This window comes from Condylostylus longicornis, unplaced genomic scaffold, assembly GCF_029603195.1.
Source record: "Condylostylus longicornis isolate FDR11 unplaced genomic scaffold, ASM2960319v2 ptg000091l, whole genome shotgun sequence".
NCBI lineage: Eukaryota > Metazoa > Arthropoda > Insecta > Diptera > Dolichopodidae > Condylostylus > Condylostylus longicornis.
The window spans coordinates 2028118-2055996 of record NW_026578059.1 but is presented as its reverse complement, the minus strand read 5'-3'; the positions used below and the strand labels follow the sequence as shown (position 1 = coordinate 2055996).

Below are 27879 nucleotides of genomic sequence, written 5' to 3'. Positions count from 1 at the left end.
ATATTGTAATAAATAATATTTGGGATTCATGACTTTTGCATTTTATTTGCAAATGACTTTCTGGGAAAATGCTGTGAACTATTACAGATAACAAGCTTATTTAAAATAAGAAAGTAGACAGGAAAGCAATACGTAAAGTTGACATGATGCATTCTTCAATAATTAGACAATAACAGCGAAAAGAGAAAATCTAATTGGAAAGAAAAAAAAAACAGGAAAGTGAAAAAGATTATTGTAAGCTGAAAATTTAAAATACAAGAATAATAATTGATTTACTTTTTAAATTTAAGTATGTGTATGTAGTTATACGATATAATAAAAATTTTATGTATACTGGAGTCCGGCAATATATTCAATATCCGGTAATATCCGGTAAAAGCTTGCATTTATTTTCCATGTGTGTCTAGATTTTATAATATAATAAAGTTGGGTCAAACCAATGGTTTGTAATATAGCACTTTTTCCTTCAACAAGTAAAAGTACTGCTTTCAAAAACAATCTACATATTTTTACCGACTACATTGCATACAATAAGGGAGGTTATGTGATAGCAACAAATTTTGCATATCGTTGGGAACGCGCTTCTGCATAGTAGGGAAGCGTAAATAAACTACTTTTAAAAAGGTGTCGGTCTATTGGTCAGTCTGCCTGTTTGTGTGTGCGCGCCTGTATCTCAAGTTCGGCTGAACCGATTTTCATGAAATTTTATATATAAGTTTCTTTCGACTATGGCACGGATTGAACAGAGCCCCTTATAACGGGTCTAATTTACATTTTTGAAGAAAATATTCAACAGATTTACTTGAAATTTCATATACGAGCTTTATTCGACCGAACGCGAAACCTCCTAACTTTTGGAAGAAATCAAGTGTCAGGAACTAGACGTTTACCACGGACCAAATATGCATTTTTGCGAATATATAGAGAAATAATCAACCGATTTATTTCATTGGAATTTAATATTTAAGTTTATATTAAGTTATAAATTTTTTGGGAAGATCAGGGCTCGGAAACTGATCTGGGCCCCGATTTTATATTTTGTACAATATTTACGGAATTATATTTTATTTTTTACAATTATTACGGATTAATGGAATTTCCTCAAATTTAATATTTAATGTCTGGTTCTGACAAACTTTTGGTATAAATCGGATATAATTCACATTTTTCTAGGTATTATAACTTAGAGCTCATTAGTGTCCTTAAAATTTTTAAGAAGTGTTTAAAACACATTTTCGTAATCCTCTAAAATGCTTTTACTAATTTAGACAATATACATTGCGGCCGGTTATGTGCTGACCATATCAGATTTTTTATTTTTATATCCCTATCTGGGATAAACATATCGTACTTTAATAAACTTGTCTCTATTTTATTACGATCATATTCTATGCACTTACATCTGGCCCGTCTATTACAATGATATAATAAAGAGACATGCTCGTGGTCCTGAATATAACTCCTAGCATCGAGATAAATAAGATGTTTGGGTGTTATAAATTCCGTATTCAAACCAATTTTAATATACTTTTCGTTATGGTAAAATATATCTGTTAAAATGACTACGAATAATTTTAATTAATTATCGAATCTTACAATATTATGTTTACGGTACAAACATTTATTTGAATGAAAATGTTTGTAATCCGTTTCTATATGTAAAGGCCCAAATGCCTTTTCGTTCAAATTTTCTAATTTTCTCCATAAGAATTGCACTTATGCCGAACGAAATTGCGCAGCGCAGAACATGAGAGGTTTAATAAGTGCCTAGTATGCCAAAACTTTTACTTTTCCATTGATAAATTTATTATTTGCAAAAAGCCCTTTGGAAGCCATGAATGCCTTAAATCCCTTTGTAAAGCTTTTTACAATATCGATGAAATTTAAATGCTGATTTGAAACAACCCCCAGATATTTGACAGATTTTTTCCTGACAATCATAGAGTTGTTTAAAGCCCTAGTTTTGAAATCTCTCTAATGTTTCATGATATTACTGTTAATCTTATCCAGTGTTGAGAAAAAGTATTGCTTCACATATACCTTTGTTCATTTTTAATAACCAAACCTTACAACAATCTCTGGCGAGGTTAAATTGCTTCTGCACATTTGTTGTTATTTCTGCTATCGTGCTACCGGCAGAATAAATGATGAAATCATCAGCAATGCCAATTGCATAAGTACTACCCCTAAAGTTATTAAACAAAGTTAATAGCTCAGTTAAATATAACAAAAACAATATCAGTGAGTTTACTGTGTCCTGTTGTAATCCGTTTCTAATTGAAAATTTTTGTTATATTCCGGAACTATTTGCTATGTTAAATGCATTACATGAAATCTTATCCATTATAAGTCTTACTAAACTACTTTGAAAGCCATATTTCAACAATTTGTAAATTAACCCGTCTATTCAAACACTATTAAATGCTTCTTCAAGGTTGATAAGACATGCGCCCACAGTTTCCCTTTTACATACCATCATATGTTCGACGTTAGTTTATTAATAGCGTGAATAGTACTATACCTATTTCTAAAACTGAATTGATTTTCAGGTAGTAGATGTCTATCCTTAATCAATCTCCATACTTTATCATTTGTTATAGTTACATAACCCACGTAACATTTTAGTGCGCTAAATTTTGAAAATCGTCTTATAAGGCTCTCTTTACACTCCCAAGCAAAACTTTTGGTTCTATAGAGATGTTTTTTTCTTATAAGGGGAAAATTACTTTTATAAAACTGTTTTGGTAACTCTTGCCAACAATTGCTGTAAAAGGACTTTCTGCAAGTGTGTAGGTAATGTTGTTATAAGTGTAGTGTTGCGGGATCCTATAACAAAACTAAAAATGTTTTTCTAACAAGAGTATTGTGGAAAGAACAATAACCTTGCTATAATATTACAATATTCTTATAGTAGCATTAATAATTTCATTAAAAGAATAATTTTGAATGCTAGATTGATATTGTTGCTAAAGTGTCAGAAATGCTATATCAACAAAAATAATCTTTAATCAGCATTGGTTATCTAGCTCAAACAATTTAAGGTTCCCTATAACAATGATTATCTTATAAGAGCAAGACCATCTTGCGGCCATATTCTTTTAATGAAAAAGATGGTGGTAAATTTTTGAATTAAAATTTTGAAATTTAAAAAGTGAATTTTTATTTAAATTCAAGTAAAAACTTGCAAAATAACTTTTATGTTTAATATGTATGTCAAAATATTACCTTAGAAACTTTTTAACATAGTTTTACGAAATTTTCATATTTATTTTAAAATTGTATTAAAAAAAAATTATTTTATTTTTTTATAATACCGTATATTTTCGAATGGGGATGTATTTTTTCGAGGTACAATGCAAAAAAAGTCGACAAAATTTCTTTGGCAACAACTTTTTTGCTTTCGTTTCAAAAAAAATTTATTATTTTTCTTGAATAGATTCAGAAATTACTATTAATTTTAAAAACTGACAAAATTAAAAAAATTTAAAATTTTATATCTATCTCTTCTTTTCATAAATATTTTTCTTATTATTAATTTTTTCTCTTTTCTTTTTCATTTATTACTTCTCTCCTTTTTATTTACTTCTCTTTTGTTTTTATTTAACACTTATGTTTTTGTTTTTTTTATATTAATATAAAAAATAACACGCGCATACACTGACATACATAAGTCTTATATCATACATAAATTACAATATTAAAAGAAATACAATGCGCATCTATATTAGAGATGCCATAATTTTGCTCAACACTCTTAAAGGAACTTCTATTCGAGCTTTATAAAACTACTTGTGCTATAAATATTGTAGCAATTGCTGCGGAGCCTTATAAAATTCTCCACTTTAGCGTTATATGCTACTTAAAACATTTCGTTGCGGTTGCGCAACAATAAGATGAACAATAAAGCTTCCTTAAAAGACTTATAAAAAGTGCTATAAAAGTCGATATGAGCTTAATAACTAGAATTCCGCAATAAAATGTTACGTGGGAAGCCTAGCTAATTTTTGGCAAAAGGCTTATGGGTCTGTAGCTAATCGGATCTGTAGAGCTTTTGCTCGGTTTTTTTAGCTTAATAATTTTTGCTATTTTCTATTTTTTGGGAAAATAACTATAATTGAATGCATTATTGAATAGTATAACATATTTCTTGTATAACTGACAGATTTTTTACACCACATTTGGTATGTAGTCTATTACAGACGATTGGTAAATTCTTAAACGTCAAATTTTACAAAATCTGAGTTGTCTGAGTTTACGAATACTCTACTGCGTTTTTACTTTCAGTCAAAGTTTAAATTCTTAAACGTTTAAAAAAAGTCATTTAAGCGTCAAAATTGTAGATTTTTTTTTTTACATGCAGACAGTCTGACGTAGTAATTCAGTAAATAAATTTGTTATGTTAAAAATAATATAAAAAATATTTTTTTTGTTAATTTTTAATATGTAAGTATAAAATTATTTTAAATTTTAAATTTTTTTTTTGTTTCGGATGATCAAAATTCAAAGTCAATAACAGGTAAAAAGTTTATTACATTTCTGTCCGTAAAAGTTTTATACGACAGGCAGTTTGCAGACTGAAAACAAAATTTTGACGTTAAAGAATTTGCGGGATGTCTTGGTTTTTAAGTTTTCAGCATAATTCGTCGAAATTTCTTAAGTAGATATTGATTTTTAGTGTGTTAAGTGAAGTATTTGTGCTGTCAAAGTAGGAAGCGTAATACTGTTCCGTTCTATGTTTAATATAATGGTTCAGACTGCTAAACATTTTATATGTTTAGCAATCTGAACCATTATATTTTATTTCGTATGTTGTTATGATAGTCAATGTTGTCAGAAAATGATAATTTGTGATTTTTCTCGAAACATGTACCAAAAACCCTGCAAATATCCTTATTGGTTACTATATATTGGTTTGCATTTGTTCTGTCAGAACTGTCGAGACAGAACAAGTGCTAGAATAGACTTGAGCAAAACAGAATAATTGTTGTTGAAGATGTCAAATTGTTTTCGTATAATTTTCGAAATATTTTATTTAATTCAGGAAACATGCCACTATTACGCTTTGGTGTTATATTTTTTATTCTTTTATACTAGTACTTACTTTCTTGTATATTTGTTTCTTGTTTTTTGTTATTTGTATTATTTAGTAGGCTTTTTAGTAAAGTTAATTGCTGTGGTGTGAATGTTAAGTTTCTCTTATGACTTTAATGTATGTCGCCAAGAATTTGACTCCTGTGCCTTAATAAGTCTTTAAGTTTCGAAGGAGTATATTTGCTATTGTGATTTGTTTTTATTGGTGTTGTATCACTCCTTGTTAGTTCAATTATTTTATTTATGTTTTATATGTGTATGTCTATTTCATCTATAGGAATGTTAGTGTTACTTGTTATTTGTTCATTCAAAGTATTAACGTATAATGTGTGTCAAAATTTGTAATCTAATTTTCTTTTAAATTTTTTCTAGTTAGTTTTATGGAACAAATGTTTTTTCCAGCCAATAATTGACTATCGGCAATAATTTCATTTACTACCGACCGTCCAACATGTACAGCATTGTGGTCACTGTCATATGATACGGTATTGAGTTCTTCATGCTCATGTTCTTTTCTAACGTCTAAAATAGCGATATCTATGTAAGGGTGGCACCTAGAGTAGATCGGTAGGTCTAAAGTTAATAAGTTGCATCTGTATTTAATTTTATTTTTGTTCAACCATTTGTACAACGAAATGCTTAGACTATTATTGTCACCGATGCGATAAGAAGTATATTTAGCATTGAAATCACTAATGATAACATAATAACAAACAGTATCATCCAAATAAAGGATATCAAAAATTTTTTGAAACTCTTCAAGAAATCTATTTTGTTTTGTTTGGGAATCATAAATTGCAATAAGAAACGTCTTTTTGGAATCCTTCAGGTTAATTTTTACAGCACACAGATCAATACATTGAAATGTGCTAAAAAGTTTATTATCAATTATATTATAATGTATATTATTTTTTAAACAAATTGCTGTACCCCTTGTTTACCGCCATTTCGACGTATCATGTTGCAACCATCCAAACGAAGATATGTCTATTTTGTAGTTTAGTTTCACAAAGGCATATTATATCTGCCTTTGCCGTTTCTATGTTCATATACCTACTACACTATTAAAATTGCTTTCATTCATATACGAAACTATTCTAAGGATTGCATACATTCAGGATGCACGATTTATTTATTATTTAAAATAAAGCAAAAATAAATTCAAAGAGGCGTTAACATAATGCTCGATGTTAAAGGTAATTGCGTGAGTTAAGAAAAATAATTATATTTTTAATGTCATGAAATTTGCCATTAACTTTCTGCTTTTATAGGAATTTGAAAAAGCACATACGTGAAAATTTTCTTCTACGGAAATAAAATTCTAGCAAAGATCTATGTGGATTTAAAATTTCAGCTTCTTATCTTCAAAAGTGTAGAAGTTTTGTAAACATGTTCACGGATTAATGGACGGACAGAGTGAAAGTACAAGCACTTAAAAATTACACAAAAATAAATAGAAAAAAAAAGAAAAATTTTCATTTCATCTCAAACATAACAACAAAAAAGGCATAAAAATTCCATTAAAGATTGATAGCATAAAAATAAATTTAAATTTACAAAAGTACCCTAAGTACAGTATTTTCAAGAGTGTCAACTTAAATAAACAAGAAAGTTGTAAAAAGTTATGATAAAAATGTAAGGGATTTTCAAATAAATGTGAAAAAGTAAAAGAATATCTGAAGTACTTCAGAATATCTCTAAAAATTAAGGTATTCCCTCGGTTAACGTGGCTGGTCCTTTGAAATAGAAGGGCGCAAATATTTTGTGGTCTGCATTAGTTTTTCTCTTTATTGTTAAAAAATTTTAATTGCGCTTTAATAAAATTAATTAAAAAATTAATTTTATTGATTAAAAAATTTTAATTAATAATTTGTTTTTTTGTAGTCCTTATATCCCCTTGTGTTTGCTTGTTAGTATTTCCACTTAAATTTTTTCTATTTTCTCTTTCAGATCCGAGTAAAAATTTCAGGTCTTCATTTAAAAACAGAAAAAATTATAATTTATGGCCCTCATTATGATCAGCAAAGCGAATGAAATTTTTGGCGAATATAAATTTTGGTATTATGATTAGCGAATTCGCCTAAATGTTACTTGAAATGTAAACCTAAATGTTTACAAGCTTGGCAAATGAAACCAAATATCAAAATAAAACATATGTTTTTTTTTATTGGATATTATAGCATTTATAGTTATATAATGGAAAAATATAAACTATCGGTAAAGTAAGTTCATTAAATTCTACAAATTGTTTTAAAAAATATTGATTGTTTAATATTAATTTAAATGTGAAAGAAACGAACCAAAAACAATTCGAGCATATAAATAAATTAATGGACAGCAACCCCGACATTGCTAAATAGGAAAACAAAACAATGTACATAATATGTGTACTATTTGGTGGGGCTTACCTCATTATTTTCGGTTTTCCGATGTCTTGCGGTAGCAGCATTTTGGATCTGGCGAATAAAAGCATTCACCAATCATAATTTAAAATGTTATTCGATTCGGCTAGTTCTAGCCATTCGCTTCGCCGATCATAATAAGCGTATATGTGTTTGGAAGGAAAAAATCTATCTCTTATAACGGAAGACTTCTTGATTGCAACAAGTTATTGGAGAATTTCAATTTTTTTCTTTCTTTTATTCTTTTTATACTTCTTTTACCAAAAATATAGTTCTGAAAATATAAAAATTTCTTTTTATTTTTGTTTTATTTTTTAAATTTTTGTTTTTTTTTTTGATTCTTTTCTTTTGTAACGTAAGATAATTAAAATACAAAATTTTTTTTCTTTAATTTGATTATTAATTTTGTAAAACTCTCAGTTTTCACAATAATTTTTTTCTTTTTCATTAAAATTTTTTTAATAAAATTATTCAAAATATTACAATAGTGTTGTCAAAAATTTATCAAAACCTATAACGCAAATAATATTCAAAAAATTAAAAAAAGAAAATTAAAAAACAAAAGAACAATATAAAAGAACTTGTTATATTTATATACATATTATAATTATGTGTATATATATATGAAAGATTGTCCCCGATTAATTGCGTCAAACTAAAAGAAAATGCATAGCTTGTTGTTATTTTTTTTTTAATTTTTACAAATATGCAACTAACCGGGCAATATCCGCGCACACAAATTGGTTGCATCGAACACACTCCAAATTAGTGTGAAGAGTTGGAGGCGCGTTTGAATTTTCAATAAATCACACTTGACAAAAAAAATTATTTAAAAGACCCTGAATAAGTAATTTGCAGTAATGTATAGATATCAAACTTATATGAGTTGTAATTGTTGAATTGTAATATTTACAGTAAAAAATTGTAGTAAATACAGCAAAATACTGTAATTTGGAAGTAATTAAATATCCTGGAATACAAATACAATAAATATACATACATACTTTGTTACTAACTTAATTCAACAACAATACAAAAATTACTGCAAGTTTAAGATCTCAGGAAAATTAAAACTTAACTACATTAAATTACTTTTACAAAAATGTACACACTCATATATTACATAATTGTATGTATATTTATTAAAAAATAAATAAATAAATGAAATTTAAAAATAAAAAATATTCAAATTCAAAGTTCAAACGTTTTCGAATTAATTTCATAAATTAACTATTAAAATTATTATAGAAAAACCGAATCAAGAAAAATACATAAAAAAATTAAATTTAATTATTTCTCTTGTTTTTTGCGTAATCTCGTGTCAATTCATCAATTTATTTATATATGTATATAGTAAATATTGCTGAATTATTCAGGAATGCACATTCGATATATGTATGTAGTTTATTTTTGATGATCAAGAATTTTTAATATAAGTATATTGATTTTACCAGGAAAAATATTTTCATATCTATATTACTCTTAAAATATAAAATATGTATGATATAAATATGGGTGTACATAAATATAGAAAATCGTTTTGATTACAAAAATTTTTATATATAAAATAAAATTATAAACCTGATATTCAAATTATTGGTAATATACTCTTTTAATCACAGTAATATTACAAGTATATTTAATTCACAATTCAGTTTATGAATTATAGAATTACTGCAGCTTATGTGGCTGCAATACAATATTATTGCTATATTTTGATGTCATGAAATACATATTATCTATAATACAAATTTTATCTTCTTAAGTACATGTTTATTACTGAATCGTATAGCATAATTAAACTATAGTACTGTGATTTAAATATTAGGGTATAATATATATAGATTACATAACAATTCAGCAAATTCAACAATATTATTAAGAAGTATTCAATGACTTCAAGATTGCAGTCAACTCATAATTACTAAATACAACAAGTCACAAACTGAATTGTATTAATACACAATTACATGTTTAATTTTACTGTAATTTTGAAATTGAAGATTATTTCTGTGTAATTTTGAAATCAGGAAATTAATTATATTTAAATTATTTTTTTGTGCAATTTTAAAGGGGAAACAACTTGAAATAAACTGTAATGCAATTAGTTGGGGTTATTGCATATATATATATATATATATGTAATTATATATATATATATATATGCAATTATATATATATATACATATATGAACCTGTATGGACTTGTGTTTTTGTATACATATAAGTAAAAAAGACATAATCTTCAATTAAAATTAAATATTCTTACTTTTTAATTATATTAATAATTATTTTATGTAATAAAAACTATACTTAATTGTTTTGTTTTTTTTTTCACTTAATAAATAGTTTGACAATTTGTTTTTTCTGTTTGACAATTTATGGGAATTTTTTTTTTTAACTTTCTTTTTTTTTCAGTTTTTCATACACTATCCATAATAATATAAAATTATAATTTATAAATAATTTATATTCTACATATATATAGTTCTTTTTTTCTAACTTTTGTCAATAATATTAAATACATACATAATATAATACAAATACACAATATAAGTTTGTTATATAATAGAAATATATGTATATAAGGTGTACATTGTATAGCTTCATATATAATTATCCATAATAATGTTAATTAAAATCTTTTTCCTTTTTTTTTTGTTTTTTGTTTTCTTTCAAAATACGAGAAAAGTGAGTCAAAAATTTTTTTTTCATTTTATCAGATGCTATAAATTACGTTCTTTTTTTTTCGTTTTATTTAGTGAACGAGACGGTGGTGTCGGTTGCTGCTGTGATTGCTGTTGTGGCTGTTGTTGTTGGGGTTGCTGTTGTTGTTGTTGTCTTATATTTGATGAATTTTGAGGTGATGATGATGAAGATGATGATAGATTTGTTGCTGTACCAATACCAACACCACCACTTATTGTTAAAGAATTTGGTGATGTTGAATCATTTCTTGATAATACCATTGATGAATTTCTCCGACCACCACCACCACCAGTAATACTATGACTTCCACTGAAACCAACGGAACCATTAGGTTGACGTTGTAATAATATTGGTGAAACAGTGGGTGAAAAATTTTCTTGCATTAATTGATGTGCAGCTAAATCCATTTCTTCTTTTGTCATATCTAATGCTTCTCGTAATTCTTTTGATGTATATGCGACAAATTCAGAATCACAAAATTTTCCCAAACCTTCTTCAGCTAATACCTAAAACATTAGTATGCACTAACTTTAATTCAAAAATATCAAAGCAAAAAAAACTATATGTATATACCCTTCCAACTAAACTTTCTGCTGAGCCAATTACTTCTATGGAATTCGGTCGACGTTCCTGCGGGCTTCCAGGTGTTGAAGAAGCATAACGACCATCAATTTTACCATTCACTTCATTTCCCACTATCCATATAATGTGGGAAATAATTTTTTTTTAATTTTATATCAGCATATTATATATATGTACATTTTATATATGTAATCGTAAATAAGAAACAAAATATATTCAAAAATTAATTAAATAGCGTTTCAAAAACCATTTTGAATATATACATAAGCATAATATCCGAGACTTAAAAAAAAAATGCAATAAAATTGTATTGTTACAAAATCAAACTAAGTACAAGTCATAAGCTGAATTATGCTGTATTACTTCAATTATAAAGTCAGGACTTTATGTATATATATATATTATAAATGTGTATATATATTTACATATTTTTATACATGTACAGTAACATTTTTTAATATGCATTTTCTAAATAATTTGAAATACAATAGCGGGCAAGAAATTATTAAGCATTCAAAATAAAACAATTAAATATTTAAGGTAAAAAAGTATATTAATTAAAAAGTTAAAGATTAATATATGACATCTACATTATATAAATATATTCTTTAAAATTCAAGAAATGTCAGTACGAACTTAATTTAATATAGAATATACTATTCAAAATAATATTACATGCAAATGTATAAGCTGAATTGTACAAAATGAGGATATCTATATTTCATTAAAAATATAATATTATAACATTAAAAAGATAAAAAAACAAGTTCGACTTAAAATCAGAATATTCAAATCTTGTAGCGAGTTTTTGAGTTGCAAGGAAACTAACTTGACCATAATTATTTATATAACATTAAAAATTGACAATATTCAAATGACAAAATTCAAAATTCAATGCGATGAGAGATGGACACACACATGCATTGCATAAAAATAAAATTATTTTATTTATATAACAAAAAAAAACTTATAATATTATACGTAAGTAAAAAAGCAACTTAAAAAATTAACAAAAAAAACAGGTTCAATGGTATTTCATATCAAAAAGGTTATTAATTTGTTTATCTCTGAATTATAATACGAGTACATCCTTAACAATTTAAGATTGAAACCCCTTTTTAATCTGAATATAAAAATATATTTTAAGAATAAGGTATACAGACTATGTAACTTTAAAATGGCAGTAACCTTCTAAAATCAGTAATATTAGTTTCCCGTTTCGAAATAGCTTTTTTCCTATTTATTTTTCACAAAAGTACTTTTGCTTTTGAAAAAATTTTCTGATTTTGTAAAAAATTTTCCGATTTTGTAAAAATTTTCTGATTTTTCAAAAGCAAAGTGGCATAACCCACATTGTGGCTTACGCCACTCTGCTTCTGAGCACCTCATATATTAAATAATGTATTACTGCAATTTTGAAGTTATATGAGCTAGAAGTCTTTTCAGTTTAACGTATAGTTTAGAATAACACCGCCATCTTTAGCATTTTCTAGAAAATTTTTTTTATTTTATATTTTCTAAATTTGGTTGGCAATTTTATATTTTCTAAATTTGGTTGGTTTTGAAGTTGACAGATGAAGTTGATTGTAACTAAGCTCAATTTTTTATATGTAAAATTTAATTTTATTTTTTAAGTTGTTACATAGAATTGGAAAAAGTCATTTAAATTTTTAATTAAAATTATCCGGGAACTTCACTATATTAAAACTGTATTGAGAAACTATTCAGCTATTAAAAGTCACAAGGTAAATTATTTATAAATATCGCGTATTACAATTTTGAAGTCAGAGTATTTAATCACTCACTAACATCTATATACATATGTAGGTAACATTCAAAATGTAATACGACCTAATTTTTCTTGTTTCATCTTCATACTTGAATAGTTAACGGGTATTAAATGCAAAATGGACTCAATTTAATCAGTGCCTCGAATTGTCCCATTCAAAATCCCAAATTTGAATGCGGGACAATCAAATACCGAAATTTCAATAACAGTGTAGTTTTCTTAGAATTCTGAAAATTCTTTTATGAATAAAATAAATATTAAATTTTGTCTATATAATAACAAGAAAACAAATAAATGAATGAAAAAACGAAAAATGGAACAATGAAATGGTTTTTTTTTCTTATGATCTTACACAAATGAATATATACCATAAAAATTTACCATACGAACTTACAAAAGCTTATAATATCAAATCACCGTGATTTTAAAATGGCAGTAATATTATACCACTACACAATTCAGTAATAACACCCCTATATACTGAATTGTATAAATTAAAATCGTATTACTGTAATTTTAAAGTCAGGAAATATTGAACATATTTGCAATTTTAGAGAAATAATTACATAAATACACATATATATAAGTATATGGTATGTTATATACATACATTTACTATAATGATATCAGATAATTTGTTAAGTTATATAATAGTTTTGATATTCAAAATGTATACAGATTTAATACTCATTTAAAACCAACTTAGCAGATTTCAGTTACCGGCTCTCTAACTCCCAGATTATGGTAACCTCCTTCATTAATATACATAATTCATTCATTTTAAATTTAAATGCTAACTGCTAAATTTGCACTTAAAGTACTTATATAAAATAATTATGATTCGGTTAATAAACACTGGAACACATTTCAGCAATTAATTCTAGGCTATCAGCGTTAGGCTGAAAATTGCAGTCATACTTCTCTAAAACACACAATAACGAGGTTATAAGTTTATTATTGATATATTGTGTAGTATTTATAGTATGTATGTAATTCTGAAGAATTTTAGAATCGTCTCTTTAATTTCGCGAATATCACTTTTTTTAAAAATTTAAATCGTGTACACATTACGAAAATTTTTAATTAAACACATGCACCATCAATACTTTTATTAAAATACATTCATTTTAATATTTATAAAGACAACATTTAATATTTTTAATAATCACTTAATTATAGCAGACTTTTTTTGACATTCAAAACAAATATTATTTAGGTACTAACTTTTCTTATGATTATAGGTAGATCAACTGTGTATATCTATGCGTATGCTTTGGTGCGTGCCATAAACAAAATCAAAATCGTAACATAAAGTAAATTATATAAGAGAAATAAGAAAAAAAACTGTTCAACTCCCAATGTATACTGTTGCCAAACAGTGTAAGGGACCCTAATCATCCTGCGACCTCCATATTGCACTAATGCAATGGCAAATCTAGTCTAATTTTTATTTGAAATTTCAATCAAAAAGGGAGGTCTTTAGTCATAAGACGGAGTCGTAGATAATCATAATCGAAATTGCAGCTATACCATATATTTGGACACTATTTAGCAATACAGTATAATAGTTAAAGATATTATATACACAAGAGCTGAATTTTGAGTAGAAAAATTTTTAATGCAGAAATATTAAATTAGCATTTTCGACAATGTGTCCCAAATGCTTAAAAGAAACACGAATAGAAATAAATAAAATACAAAATATTTTTGCTTACACACACATCTATAACATATCCATAGCAATGTAGTCTATATTTATTTTTATATATATGTATATATGTATATATATATATATATATATATATATATATATATATATATATATATATATATATATTCATATAATATCGCTGATTGTAAAATCACATTAAAGGAACATGAAATATATATATATATATATATATAATACTAATAAAAACGACAAATTAACTCTGACATCAAAATTGCAAATAATGTTGCATTACTAAACAATTCAGCAATTCAACATTTATAAGCCAAATTGTCTAGTAATACAGAATTCTTACACAATTTGAGTATATGAAAGTAACCTGTAACATATCAAAATTGTAGCAACACTTTTATTTATTTTTTGTCTTTTACTATCAGAACTCAGTTATCCTTTTCTATTCTGACTGCAAAATTGCTATAATATGGTATTAAATATGCAATTCAGCAATTACAGTTCAAAAGTTGAATTGTATATATATATATCTTAATTTAATACTGATACAATTTTTTGAGTGTCAGAATAACAAACCGAATACTTATATATATATATATATATATATATGTATACATATAATGTAAACATAGTATGTTACAATTCTGAAAAATCAGGGCTACTCTTTAAAGTTTTAAAGGCAAAAAAAAAACAAATATATCAGACCTCGTAATTGTTGCTCCAGTTTATCACTAGTATTAGCAGTACTAGAAATAGAAGTACTATTATTCAATGTATCACTTGAAATTGACTGAACATTATTGCAGCTAGTTGATGTTAATTTTAAATTTTTTTTTAATGACGAATATTTTTTTTCATCATCACCACCATTTTCCGCATCATTATCACTATTATTATAATTTTCTTTACAAAATATTGCATTTTTTTTATTATAATTTTTCTTTTTTCCTAAATTTATTGTTTTATTATCAGCTAAACTAATTGTATCATTATTTGAAGTATTTAATAATTTTATTGAATCATTTAATACTTTTATGTCATTAACATTTGTTGTTGATGTAGTTTCAGTTAAATTAGCATTTGTTATATTAGTACTAAATATAGTACAAGTAGTACTATCAGTAGTAGTAACAGTAGTATTTGTAATAGTAGTACTTGTATCGGTTGTTGATGTTACTGGTGTACTACTAATATTTTTTATAACATTCGGTATTAAAGTTGTAATATATTTTGGATTTTTTATAATTTCTTTTATATTTTCATTATTATTATTATTACATATTTTTGTTGAAATTCCATAGGATTTTGTTTCAATATTATCACTTAAAATTCCAACAACAGCCATTGCTTGCAATTGAGCTAAACGTAAACCACTTGAAATTCTATGTAAATTATTTGTATTTGATGATTTTGTTGTTATATTTTTACTACAATATAATTTTTTTGATGTTTGTGATGTTTTACCTAATAACTTTTTTATTTTTGATAATTCATTTAAATCACAATCGCATGTAATATCATTCCTATCTTCATCATTATCATCCTCATGAATAAATATTGTTGATAATGGTGGCGTAATTCTTTGATTTTTAACTTCAGCTGCTTGTATGTTTGATGCAATATTTAAATTATTTGTTAGTGATGTTGTAGTTGTTGTTGTTGTTATTGTTGTATTAGATGAAATTTTTTCAATTGGCAAAGAAGATGTTAACGGAAAAACTAATGATGATGATGATGATGATAACGATGATAATGATAATGAAAATGGTTCAATAGATTTTGTACCACTTAGACATTTTTTCGATATAAATTTATTATTATAATTTTTTGGATAATTATGATAATAATCATAATGATAATAATAATTACTATCATCATCTTTATACATATTATTTTTAATTGATAATGAATTAAAACCATAATCATTATTACCACTACTCGATGATGAATCAATCATTGGTATTATTGAATTTATTTTACCACCATCAAAACTAGTTGTTGTCCTAAATGTAGTTGCCATTGTTGATTCTGTTGTTGTTGTAGTTACAGTAGTCGTTGAAGGTGAAGGTGAAATTATTATTTTATTTATTAAACTATTTGTTGGATTTGAATGTATTAATGCTGATGTTATAAAATATTTTTTATCATTATCATCGTCGTGATTTTCTCCAATATTAACATTAGTAATACCATCATTATTATCATCATTATTAATTATATTATCAATGTTACAATCATATTTTTTTTTTGTTGTTATAATTTTTGTTAATGATTTTGTTTTAGGCAATTGTAATTGTGATTTTGAATAATGCTGATTTTTTAATTTTTTTAAATTAAAATCAATTTTAGTGAAGTCTTCGTTATCTAATTCAATATTATCATATGATAAATTAGAATTTGTTGTTTTTGTTGTATTAACAAAATAATTTTTAATATTATTTGTATTAAAAATAGATGATGTTTTATGATCACGATTTAAGCTACCATAATATGTTATAGGATAATCTAGTAATGTTGATTGTGTTAATGTTGTTATAACAGAACCAGTACCATCAGAATCATCAATACTATCGATATGTTGATTTAATAAATTTGTTGGTAATATTGAACGATTTAAATTGGCAATAACTTGTGATGTTAAATTAGATATTGTTGGTGTAACATTATCGTTATTGTTATTATTATTATTACTATTACTATTATTATTATTGTTATTACTATTATAATTGTTAGACGATGATGATGATGATGATGCTATTGATTGAAGTATATTAAATTTATTATGATGCCGTTGATGAAATTGTGACGATAACGATGATAATGATGATTGATCATTTTGGAATTTTCGCGTTTTTGTTGTGATTGTGTTTTCCAATTGTGGTACCATTTTTGAATTTTTTAATATTACAGAATCTGTTGTTGTTGTTAATTGTAGTGGTGATATTGATGATGACATTATTCCTGATGATGAATTCACGTATTGATTGTCCTCCTTTAAAATTGTTTCCTTTGTTGTAGTTGATGTTTTTATTGTCTGTGTAGCTGGTGTTGTGAATGATGTAGTTATTGCCGTTATTATTGTAGATGATGATGGTATTAGTTCAATATCACTTTCATTACTATGTTGTACTAAATTCAAATGTAAGCAGCCAACTAAGTTTCTTGCCATACCACAACTGCTATTTATAACATTTGCTAAAATATTTGTTTGTAAATTGCTGTCATCATTTTTACTATAATCATTAATTAAATTTAAATTCCGATTTAAATTTGATGTTAAAGATATTGTATTTGTTGTTGGTGTTTTTGATATTAATTGACAATTATCATAATTATTTTCATTAAATTTCGATGATATTGTTGATGATTGAAGACGAAGTTGTTGATGATGACTTCGCTTAAAAGCTTCTTTTCGTTTTTCAATTGCTGATTTTTTTGTTAATGATAATAGTTCTTTATTTAAATTTGATGATCTGACAAGCAATTTTGAAAGTGAAAACAGAAAAAAAAAACAAAAAAAAAGTAGGAAAACCCCGCAAAAACAAAAAAAGAAGTAAATAAAATTTATAATTATTCTTCTTCGTCCTATAAAACGTATGACCTAAAAATTGCAGTAATATACGAGATTAACACACAATTCTGCAATTACCATTCATAAGTTGGAGCTGTGTGTTAATATAATATCACTGCAATTTTAAAGTAATATTATAATTTAGAAGTAATATTATATATTATTCAGAGAAACTTAAATAATATGCACTTAAGAAAGATACTAGAAATCAGAGTAACTAGATATGAGCAAGAAAAAAACCCATTTTTTTTTGTAGAAAAATTGGCGAGTTATAGTACACAGTTAACAAACCACCGCCAGACGACAGAATATTTCTAAGAAATATCAATAACCAACCATTAATATATTAATCTATTATCTTATTATATCTGTATCAGCGTTATAAGTTTAAAAATAATCATAATAAACTGTATAACATAAAGAGTATAACAAAGTTGGATATAAAGTGTTAGCATTTATTTTTTTAAGAAAATTTGTATATCACCAGATTCATAAGAACATCAAAGATGGAATTTTACATTGAAGTGGAACCCATGAGTTTAACTATGAAATTCAATTGACAAACAAGGAAATTCTTTTTTACATGTTATTATATCCTTATTTTCTTGAAGAGTTATATTGTCCAGATGGTACCATTTTTGATCTACTCAAATAGCTTTGTATTTCACTGCACATCGATTGGTATCGCACCTTATACTACCTTATCTTCTTTAATTTGGGCATCTCCTTTCAGGGAAAAGAAAAAATCAAAATTTAAAAAAATAAACCCCATAATAGGGACCATAACTATAGTTCATTAATTATTTCTGTAAATTCTTGAGCTCCAGTAAATTTAAGCTAAGTAAATTTCTTGAGCTAAGTAAATTCTTGAGCTCCAATTGAATAAAACGATTTTGTGATTAAAAACAAAAATACAGTTATACTATATTAATACCCAATTTAGATCATGAGTGTTGAAAATTGTCTGAATTGTGTATTAATAACGTAATTACTGCAATTTTAAAATAAATTACTAAAGATTTTGCGGTGTTATTTGAAATTAAGGCAGCGTAATAATAAAAATGAAAAGATTGCATAAAATGAAACACAGTTTGGAACGGAAACGACAGAAATCATTAGACAGCTTTTTTAAAGCATTTCAGAAAAGAGTGACATCATTATTATAGAGTTCAAGATTGCAGTAAATAATATACGTTTTTACTACAGTTTTGAAATCAGGTCAACATGCGTTATAAATTAAATTTGGTTACGTAATAAAAAGTCATTGTGTTGTAATTTGAAATTATTATTTCGAAATTGCAATTACACCGTTTATACATTATAGAATTCAGCTTATAAATGAAAATTGCTGAATTGTGTATGTACACTTGGTGGGTATTATAGTTGTTTTGTAATTTTCAGAAATGCCGTACACATACATAAAAACGTTGTAATTCAGAAACTATAATTAGTATGCAAAGAATGAACTAGATTATATTTTTTATTTTTACATTAATTTATTAATCTTTTTTAATTCAAAATGTAAGATATAAAAATCATTTAGGACTAATCCGTGACATCCAAAATCTACATAATATTAAACGATTATCTAATTCCAAATCTTTAACTTCATAATTGCAATAATACCGGTATAAATACAAAAATTTATCATACAAGGTTTCATAACTGAATTGTGGTAAAACTACGTCAGTATCATTGCAATCCCGAAATCAAAATATTTGCAAAAATTTTTGGTTGATTTTGGGTATCACAAAATCTGTATGATTGTCCCTAACACCTAATTTCCAGTAATACTGTAATTACTACAAAAATTTAACTTAAAAGCACTATAATTACTAAATAATTATCAATTAACGCTATATAGTATTACTGCAATTTAGATATTAGGATATTGCAATTATTTCATTTGCTTTTTATACTAAAATTTTATCGTTACTTGTTTCCTATTTAATGTATTTAATGAATTTCATTAGTTAAAATGCAAAAAACAAAAAATTTTTTTAATTACAAAGCAGTAAAATTAATCATTTTTCTTATTGATTATATTAATTATGCGTATTACACATTTTGTTTTCTGGTATAAAAATCTAAGTTGTTAAATTTCAATGATGTTGAGCAAAAAAATTAATTAAAAAAAATAATGACAACTCCAAAAACAAGATGTTCATTTTAGTTTTTTTATTACAATTATTTTTTAATCTTACCGTTGTAATACGGATGTAGTAATATACCAGCAGCTGTTTTGCTGTAATAAAAATTTACTTGTATTTTGAGAAATGAAAATTGTTTTAAAATTTTAAACCGCTTATTACAATTTAAAAAAAAACAAAGATTATTGAAAAACTTGTTCTTTACCTATGCTCAAATTTTTTTTTGTGCAGGGAGACACAAAAACTCTAGAATATTTTTTATCAAATTATAAGAAAAATACATAAAAAACCCTCTAGTAATCTAAATATATAAGGAACTGTGACTTCAAAATTGCGGTAATACTATGTATTGCTATACATAATTCAATAAAACCTACTTAGCTTTGAATTGTGAATTAATACCTCATACTGCTGCAATTTGGAAGTCATAGGTTTATAAAAATGCATAATTATAAAAACGAATTTCTATTAAAAAAAGTAAATACTTGCAGCACACAAGTAAACTCTAATCTGGGCGTCTACAAAAATTAACACCACCACATAGCAACAAAGTAGCAATACGCAATTTCAAATTCATTAATAAAATAAAATTACAAAAAAGTTAAAATTTTTTTAGATTAACGACCTTCTGACTTCAAAATTGTAATAATAAAACTCTCCAATTATTACGTAATTCAGTAATTATCATTTATGGTACCTGAATTTTGTGTACTAATAAAATATCATTGTGATTTTGAAGTCATTTGGTACTCACAAAATATAAGCAATATTTTATGGGTCAATTTATTAGCAATATTGCATAGTGCAATTATTATCGTTGTTTCATTTTCACATTTTTTGAAAAAACTTCTGTAATTTCATATATTTTGAAAAACCAAAATGCGATTTCCCACATTTTTCGCATTTCCACATCAACACTTTCGAAATTGCTTTTTAATTAAACTTAATTTTGTACATTAATTTCGTATTATTGCAATTTCAAATCAAAGAATATTCTAAAATGTAAATCATGCGCAACTCATCATACTACGGACTTTTCAGTTAATGTAATTCAGGAATGAAAAATTCAGAAACGAGTCTTGTTTGCAATACGATACATATTTTAAATTGTTAATTTATATCAGATTGATTTTGAATAAATCTTAAGATACATATACTCTGACATCCAAATCGCAATAATAATTGGTATACAACAATTTAAATCAGCTTATATGTACCAATTGCCGTATTCCGTAGTAGCACAGAGTGTTTTTATTCAAAATTGCAATAATATGGTGTTCAATTGCATCAATTGAGCAAATATCTATTATTGCGAAATTGTACAGTATGATAATACAATATTGTAACCTTTTCTATAAAGTATTACTGAATTTCGGATATCGGGGTACCCATATCTCTTTTGAATAAATAAATTTTCTTTATATTTTTCACTACGAAAAAAGCTATATTAGTTAAACACATATATTTAATCCTGATATAAAAAGATTTATGTCAATATATATAAAATAGTGCAATTTTCACATAAAAAATATTTTTTAAAAATATCCTTGTATATTAATTATTAAAAATAAATTATAACGAAATACCCATATGTTATTACATATAAGCTATAATGATATATATGTGTACATATGTAGACATATGTATAAATATATATATATATATATATAATTTTACTTACTCATAGGGTTTCTTATGATCACTATTATCGGTATTATTATTATTGGCAAACATTAATGGTCTCATGGGTATACTTTCATTGAATGTTTTTAATTCATTGTTATGATTTTCTGTGTCGTAACCTAATGGACCATTACCACTAATATTACTACCAATACCGCAACCACCACCACCAATATTACCAAGTCCACCAGTTCCACCATTGCGTACTTGCATAATTGACTTTGTAATATGATTTATGCCATCAGAAACATTTAAATAAACTAAAAAGATACAAAATTTTAGTAATTTAATTATAGGAACCCTATCAGAATTGAAGAACATCAGAATTAACAATTGTAATCGAAAATGCATTTGTAAAATCAGTCAACATAAATTAAAATTTGTTCAGTTATTAAATTAGTAGTAATTTGTAGTAATTTGCTCAATTATTAAATTAATTTATTCAGTAGTTGACTACATTTTGAAATTAGCCTCAAATAGCATTTTCGATTACGGACTTAAATTATTAATCTATCATTATACAACTCAGTCGATTTTTACGATTTAATAAACTGACTTGTGTAGTTTAAGTATAGTTTTACTGGGATTCGGATTTCAAAATAATTTAGCTACAATATTAAACAATGAAAACTTAAAGTTAAGCAAGAAAAATGTTCATTATTTAAGATGTTTAACTAAATGTAAAAAAAAAATTAAAAGTAATAATGAAATCAAAATATTTACGATTTGATATTGAACCATCTATATTTGGATTATTTCTTTTTGAATTCATACCACCATTTTGAGGTGATTTTTGCGTTCGATTACGTGTAAATGGTACTGCACCATGTCGTCTCATTGAAGACCAAACACTACCAAATAATGTATGATTTCGCTGATTTTTCGAAAAATATAAATAAAGAATTTTATTATTTTTCTTTTATTCTTTTTTAATATATTCCAAATATATACTCTGTGCATTGGTTCCGGCTCTTCTAATAATTCATCTAAATTACCAGATATAGCTCTTTTCAATTCTGGTCCGGCTTCATGTAACGTTCTTAAACCAGCTTGTAATGTACGAGTATTATTTTGATCAATTTGGCCATCTTTTGATTCTTGTTCTTTTCTTTTTTTAAAACGTCTAAAATAATCTTGTATTAAAAATGTTGCATAAAATTTACCAACAGTAACTTCATCATCAACACCAGGTGGCGGTACAACTTGATCTAATAATTTTGGATTTGTTCTTTTCCATATTTGTTTAATAACAGTACGTAATTCGGCATTACAATCATCAATATTACCTTCTGTCTTAATTTTTAATGATGTGCGTACAACAGCAAATAATGTTGCATTAAATAATACAGTACCATCGCTATTTAATGGCATATTCATCGATACTAAACGTTTGCATGCCATACGATGTGGACATAATTTACCAAAACCTAATGGTGGTGATATTTTTCTTAATAATGTAACAACATCTAAATGTTTTATACGGCCTTTTGCATCTGGATCATATTCACTCCATAAACGTATAAATTCATCTAAATGATGTGGTCCCAATATAGACCAATCTCTTGTTAAATAATCAAAATTATCCATAATAACAGCAACAAATAAATTAATAATCTAAAATAAAAACATAGTGTTAAACAAAATTGTTAAACATTTTATATAATAAAATTTATATTTTATATTTCTGTAATTTTCGATAATTTGACAACACTTACTAAAAATGAACACAACACGTAAAATGATATAAAATATGGATAGGCAATAGTTGAACCACAATTTTTGTTATATGGATCATCAGAGTCTTCAGCACAAACAACTTCACCAGGATTTGGTGCACAATCCATCATAATATTTTGCCATGCTTCTCCAGTTGCTGAACGAAATAATACTAATACAGCTTGTGGAAATGTTTGAAAGTTATTATTACGATTGATTGCATTATCATCTGACAATGCAATTTTACCAAATACCTTAAAAAAAAAGAGGAAATAATTCAAATCCAATTAAAATATTTAAAATAAAAAAAACATATGTATACAAAAAATTTAAGGAATTTGATAAAACAAGAAAGAAAAATGTCAGAAAGCGTGCTAAAATTTTCAAGTTCATAATATGATGAATGGCTTTTTTTCTCATTTATTTAAAATGAAAATATTTAAAACTATTATAAATCCCGAATTGGTTATTAATTTTCGATATTTTTTTATTTAGGCAAATTCCTTTATGTGCATATATGTATATATATATAGAAAAATAAAAATTACCTGCATACCAATAACAGCATAAATAAAAAATAACATTACAATCAATAAAGCTACATATGGCAGTGCTTGAAATGATTTAATGAATGTCCACAATAATGTTCGTATACCCTCACCTTTACTTAATAATTTAACAAGACGCATAACACGAAATAGTCGAAAAAAATTAATTGAAATCATATTACTACCACCCTAAAAAAAATAATTAACAAGAATTATTATATAGTAATTTTATTTATTTTGATTTTTTATTTTTACTTTATCTTTTTTAGTGCCCCCTCCTCCAGTCATTTCGGCGTCTGGTTTTTGACCTTTACTAAGTTTTATTTCAGATATAACAATATCTATAAATGATCCAAGAACAATAATGAAATCAAAAACATTCCAGGCATCACCAAAATAATTCTAAAAGAAGAAAAAAATTTAATGAATTCTATATTATTTCGTATGATAATTTTAAGCAATTCAGAAACTTTAAAATTACTGTAGTACTATAATTACATATTATACTAATTCAGGTTATATGAATTGTATACATATCGTAATATATAATAGTAATTTTTAAGTCAATAATATTTACCTTAAAACGAAATGCTGCTAATTTAAATATAAATTCTAATGCAAATACAGCTGTAAATATCATATTTAATAAATCTAACATATCGGTGTACCAATCTGGTTGTTTATAAAATTTCATAGCTAATGTTATTGTATTTATCATAATTAAAATAAATATTGTATATTCAAATGGCTGTGATGTTACAAACCACCATACTTTATACTGTATACGATGTTTTGGTATATAACGACGTATTGGTTTTGCTTTTAATGCAAATTCAATACAATTTCTTTGATTTTTATCTAAATCACAATTTTTATATTCCTGTTCACCTTCATTTTGGAATGTTACAATAACGAAACCAACAAATATATTAACCATAAAGAATGCAATTATAATTATATAAATTATATAATAAGCAGCAACAATTGGACGAAAATTATGTATTGGACCATAATTTTCACGATTTGAATCAATTGATACGTATAATAAACTAAAAAAAAAAAACAACAACAAGAAAGAAAATCAGTTTTATAAATTAACACACAAACACAAAAAATAAGCCATCATTGACATCAGAATCGATTATTACATATATTACTTTACAACTTACATAATTTAGCTCATAAATTCTTATAATTGAAATTGTAAATTGATAAAGACTCTAATGTCACGAGGTTCATTCTTAAAATTTATAATTTATAGAAATTATACATGGAATGAATGTTAATATATGAATTAAAATAAATGACAAAATGCCACAATGATTCCGCGATTTCGAAATTGCAATTTCAAATTTGATACAATTCAGTTTTATATGTTTACAATTGTTCAATTAAGAATGCAGTAATACGCAGTATACAGCAGCAGCAATACATTAATTAACAATCAGCGCACTTATAAACTAAACTGTATAAATATAATATACAGAATACTATATTGCGATTCCGATTTCATAATGCAATCATATCGTAAATGCAAAAAATTTAAATGATTTAATAATTACATACTCTGGCCATCCTTCAAATGTTGATACCGTAAATAATGTTAACATTCCTTTGATAACATCATCAAAATGAAATCTATTCAATTTCCATTCGCGTTCTTTAAGTTCAGGTTTTTCGATATTACCACCTTCATATATTAGATAAGTTCCACTATATTACGATTTAAAAAAAGAGCAATAATCGAAAAATAACAAAAATATACTATTAATAATTTATTTTTATATTGTATATGTTGTATATAACATATGTAGCTTGAAAATATTAATTTATATTTTGAAAAAAGGTTATCAACTGCAGGTTATCTTTTATAGCATGATGATTTCGAAAAAAAAAAGCTTAAATAAGTTATTAACACATATATAGATTGGGATATAAAAAATTTTACTTTTTAATATATGTATGTTATAGAAATTATAGAAATTTGTGTACTGCACATTACGAGTATACTTGCATCAGTTGATTGATCCTAAAAAAATTTTTTAGAAAATTTTTCATACTCAAACTTATTTTAAACAAATTAACATGTAGAGATTTATATACACAATATTTTTTTTTAAATTAAATAAATACGCAAGGATCAAATCAAAATTTCTCATTTGAATTTTAAACTCTATATTCTCTTATACTTATTGTAAGTAATTGTATTAAAAGAATATACAGTGATTTCACAATTTCTGTAAGTTATATTGTGATTCGAGAATAGTCAATATACATTAACATATACATATGTATGTGGCTCAATTTTCTAAAAATGCATAAGAAAATGCACGCATATTTGGAAAGTACATTTAACAGGGCTGAATTTTCCTACAATTTGCTCTTTAAAGATTCAATTTTTTTAAGTATTTTTTTTTTCTACTTACTGGCATTCGTCTGCAATAACTTTTGATTCATCCGTACATTTGAAAAATTTTCCCTAAATTTTTGGATTTTGTTTATATTTTTGTTTTTTTTTTTTCCAGAATAAAAAGAAGAAAAACATAAAATTAATTATTAAGGTTTTTTTTATTAATTTTTCAGTTTTTTTTAGTAGTATTTTTTTTAAATAAAAAAAAAATTAAAATAAAAAAAAACTTTTTATCTATAAAATGAGCGTCTAACGTCAAATTGACTCACACTCAGTAATTAAAAAATTTCTTGTTGAATAAGTTAAATTGACGTTAGATCTGCATTTTGGTATAGACGCATTGCCTTATGTTTCTTTATTAATTTAATTAATATTTAATTATAAATTTGAACCCACTCAAAATTAAAACAAAAAATCAAAAACAAAAAAAAAATAAAACAAAAAATTTAAATAAAAATATTTAAAATCAAATTTTCATTCTAATTTATTTCAGATAAGTAAATAATAAAATGATTGAATTTAAGAATTTGGGAGGGGGAGGCGCGAAAAAAGCAGCACTTAAATAAAGCAAATAAAATTAACTGAAAGGGTATACAAACACATCAAAAGCAAATTATTATAATAACAATAACAATAAAAATAATAACTAATTAGTAATGTGCATACATTTGTAGCTATATATAAGGCGTCAAAAATGCACAAGCATCACGCACAATATAAAATTTTGCTCTTAATAATACCGTGACTTCAATAATGCTGTAAAAAAAGATTCAAGTACTTTATAAAATTTGCAAAGTATCACTTTCCAAAAAGTTTAGTAAAAGCTCTTGACATTGTGCACTTTTCCTAAATGCGTTCTATACGTAGTGGATACCTAAAATAAAAGTAAATTGGGCATCGAAAAAATCGGGCACGCTTTTCTTATACATGTCATATAAATGTTGCCAGGAATAACCAATTGAATAAACTAGCATATATTTTCAGCAATAAAATGCTAGTTATTAAGTTTTTTTCCTAAACTGCAGCATATAAAAATCCTAAGTTTTTAATGATATGGTAACGTTTGTTGAAAATAAGCATTTGCACCGAACTTTAAATTGAATTTTTCAAACGAGCCTCAAAGTATGTATAAATATTGTACAAGTTGTATTACAAAATGTATCAAAAGCTTTAGCAGTTTTTTTCACAATGTAAAGGTATTCAAAGCTCTGAGAAGGTACTACAATCGTATTAATACCGTACTTAAACTTTTTATAAAGCACTATTGAAGTCATGGTGTGTAAACGAAAATTGTTACACTACAATTGAATAATTTATTTTGAAAGTGACTTAAGCTCATTGCAATTAAAAATGAAATATTATACTCCCGTTTGGGTTTAAAATAACCAAAAATTGTTATTTAAACTGGCTATTTGCTTTATATAGAATATTTCCGATAATTGGACATTATCATTGCGATTTTGGAAATAAAAAAGACTTCTGAAATAAAAAAATGGGACATAAGTTCAATTTCAAAATAAGCCGTCCAATTATTTATACTTTAAAAT

At 25.4% G+C, this 27879-nt stretch overlaps 1 protein-coding gene across 10 annotated transcripts in view; it reads right to left on the bottom strand.

Annotated features, from left to right (window-relative positions):
* Positions 1–9871: 9871 nt before the first annotated feature.
* The window catches only part of LOC129613774 (voltage-dependent calcium channel type D subunit alpha-1), a 66490-nt gene continuing 48482 nt past the window's right edge, over positions 9872–27879 (bottom strand). For 8 of the 10 annotated variants that reach the window (XM_055527994.1, XM_055527995.1, XM_055527987.1 and 5 more), the window contains 12 exons: positions 26349–26401; positions 25489–25635; positions 24500–24971; positions 24178–24324; positions 23923–24111; positions 23374–23628; positions 22610–23272; positions 22382–22532; positions 21657–21918; positions 20030–20070; positions 10776–10897; positions 9872–10708 (listed from right to left, as the gene is read on the bottom strand). In XM_055527994.1, the coding sequence (XP_055383969.1) occupies positions 10220–10708; positions 10776–10897; positions 20030–20070; positions 21657–21918; positions 22382–22532; positions 22610–23272; positions 23374–23628; positions 23923–24111; positions 24178–24324; positions 24500–24971; positions 25489–25635; positions 26349–26401 (2991 nt within the window). In that variant the 3' untranslated portion in view covers positions 9872–10219. The remainder of the gene's footprint in view (positions 10709–10775; positions 10898–20029; positions 20071–21656; positions 21919–22381; positions 22533–22609; positions 23273–23373; positions 23629–23922; positions 24112–24177; positions 24325–24499; positions 24972–25488; positions 25636–26348; positions 26402–27879) is intronic. The other 2 variants (XM_055527992.1, XR_008697334.1) reach the window with 2 other exon arrangements.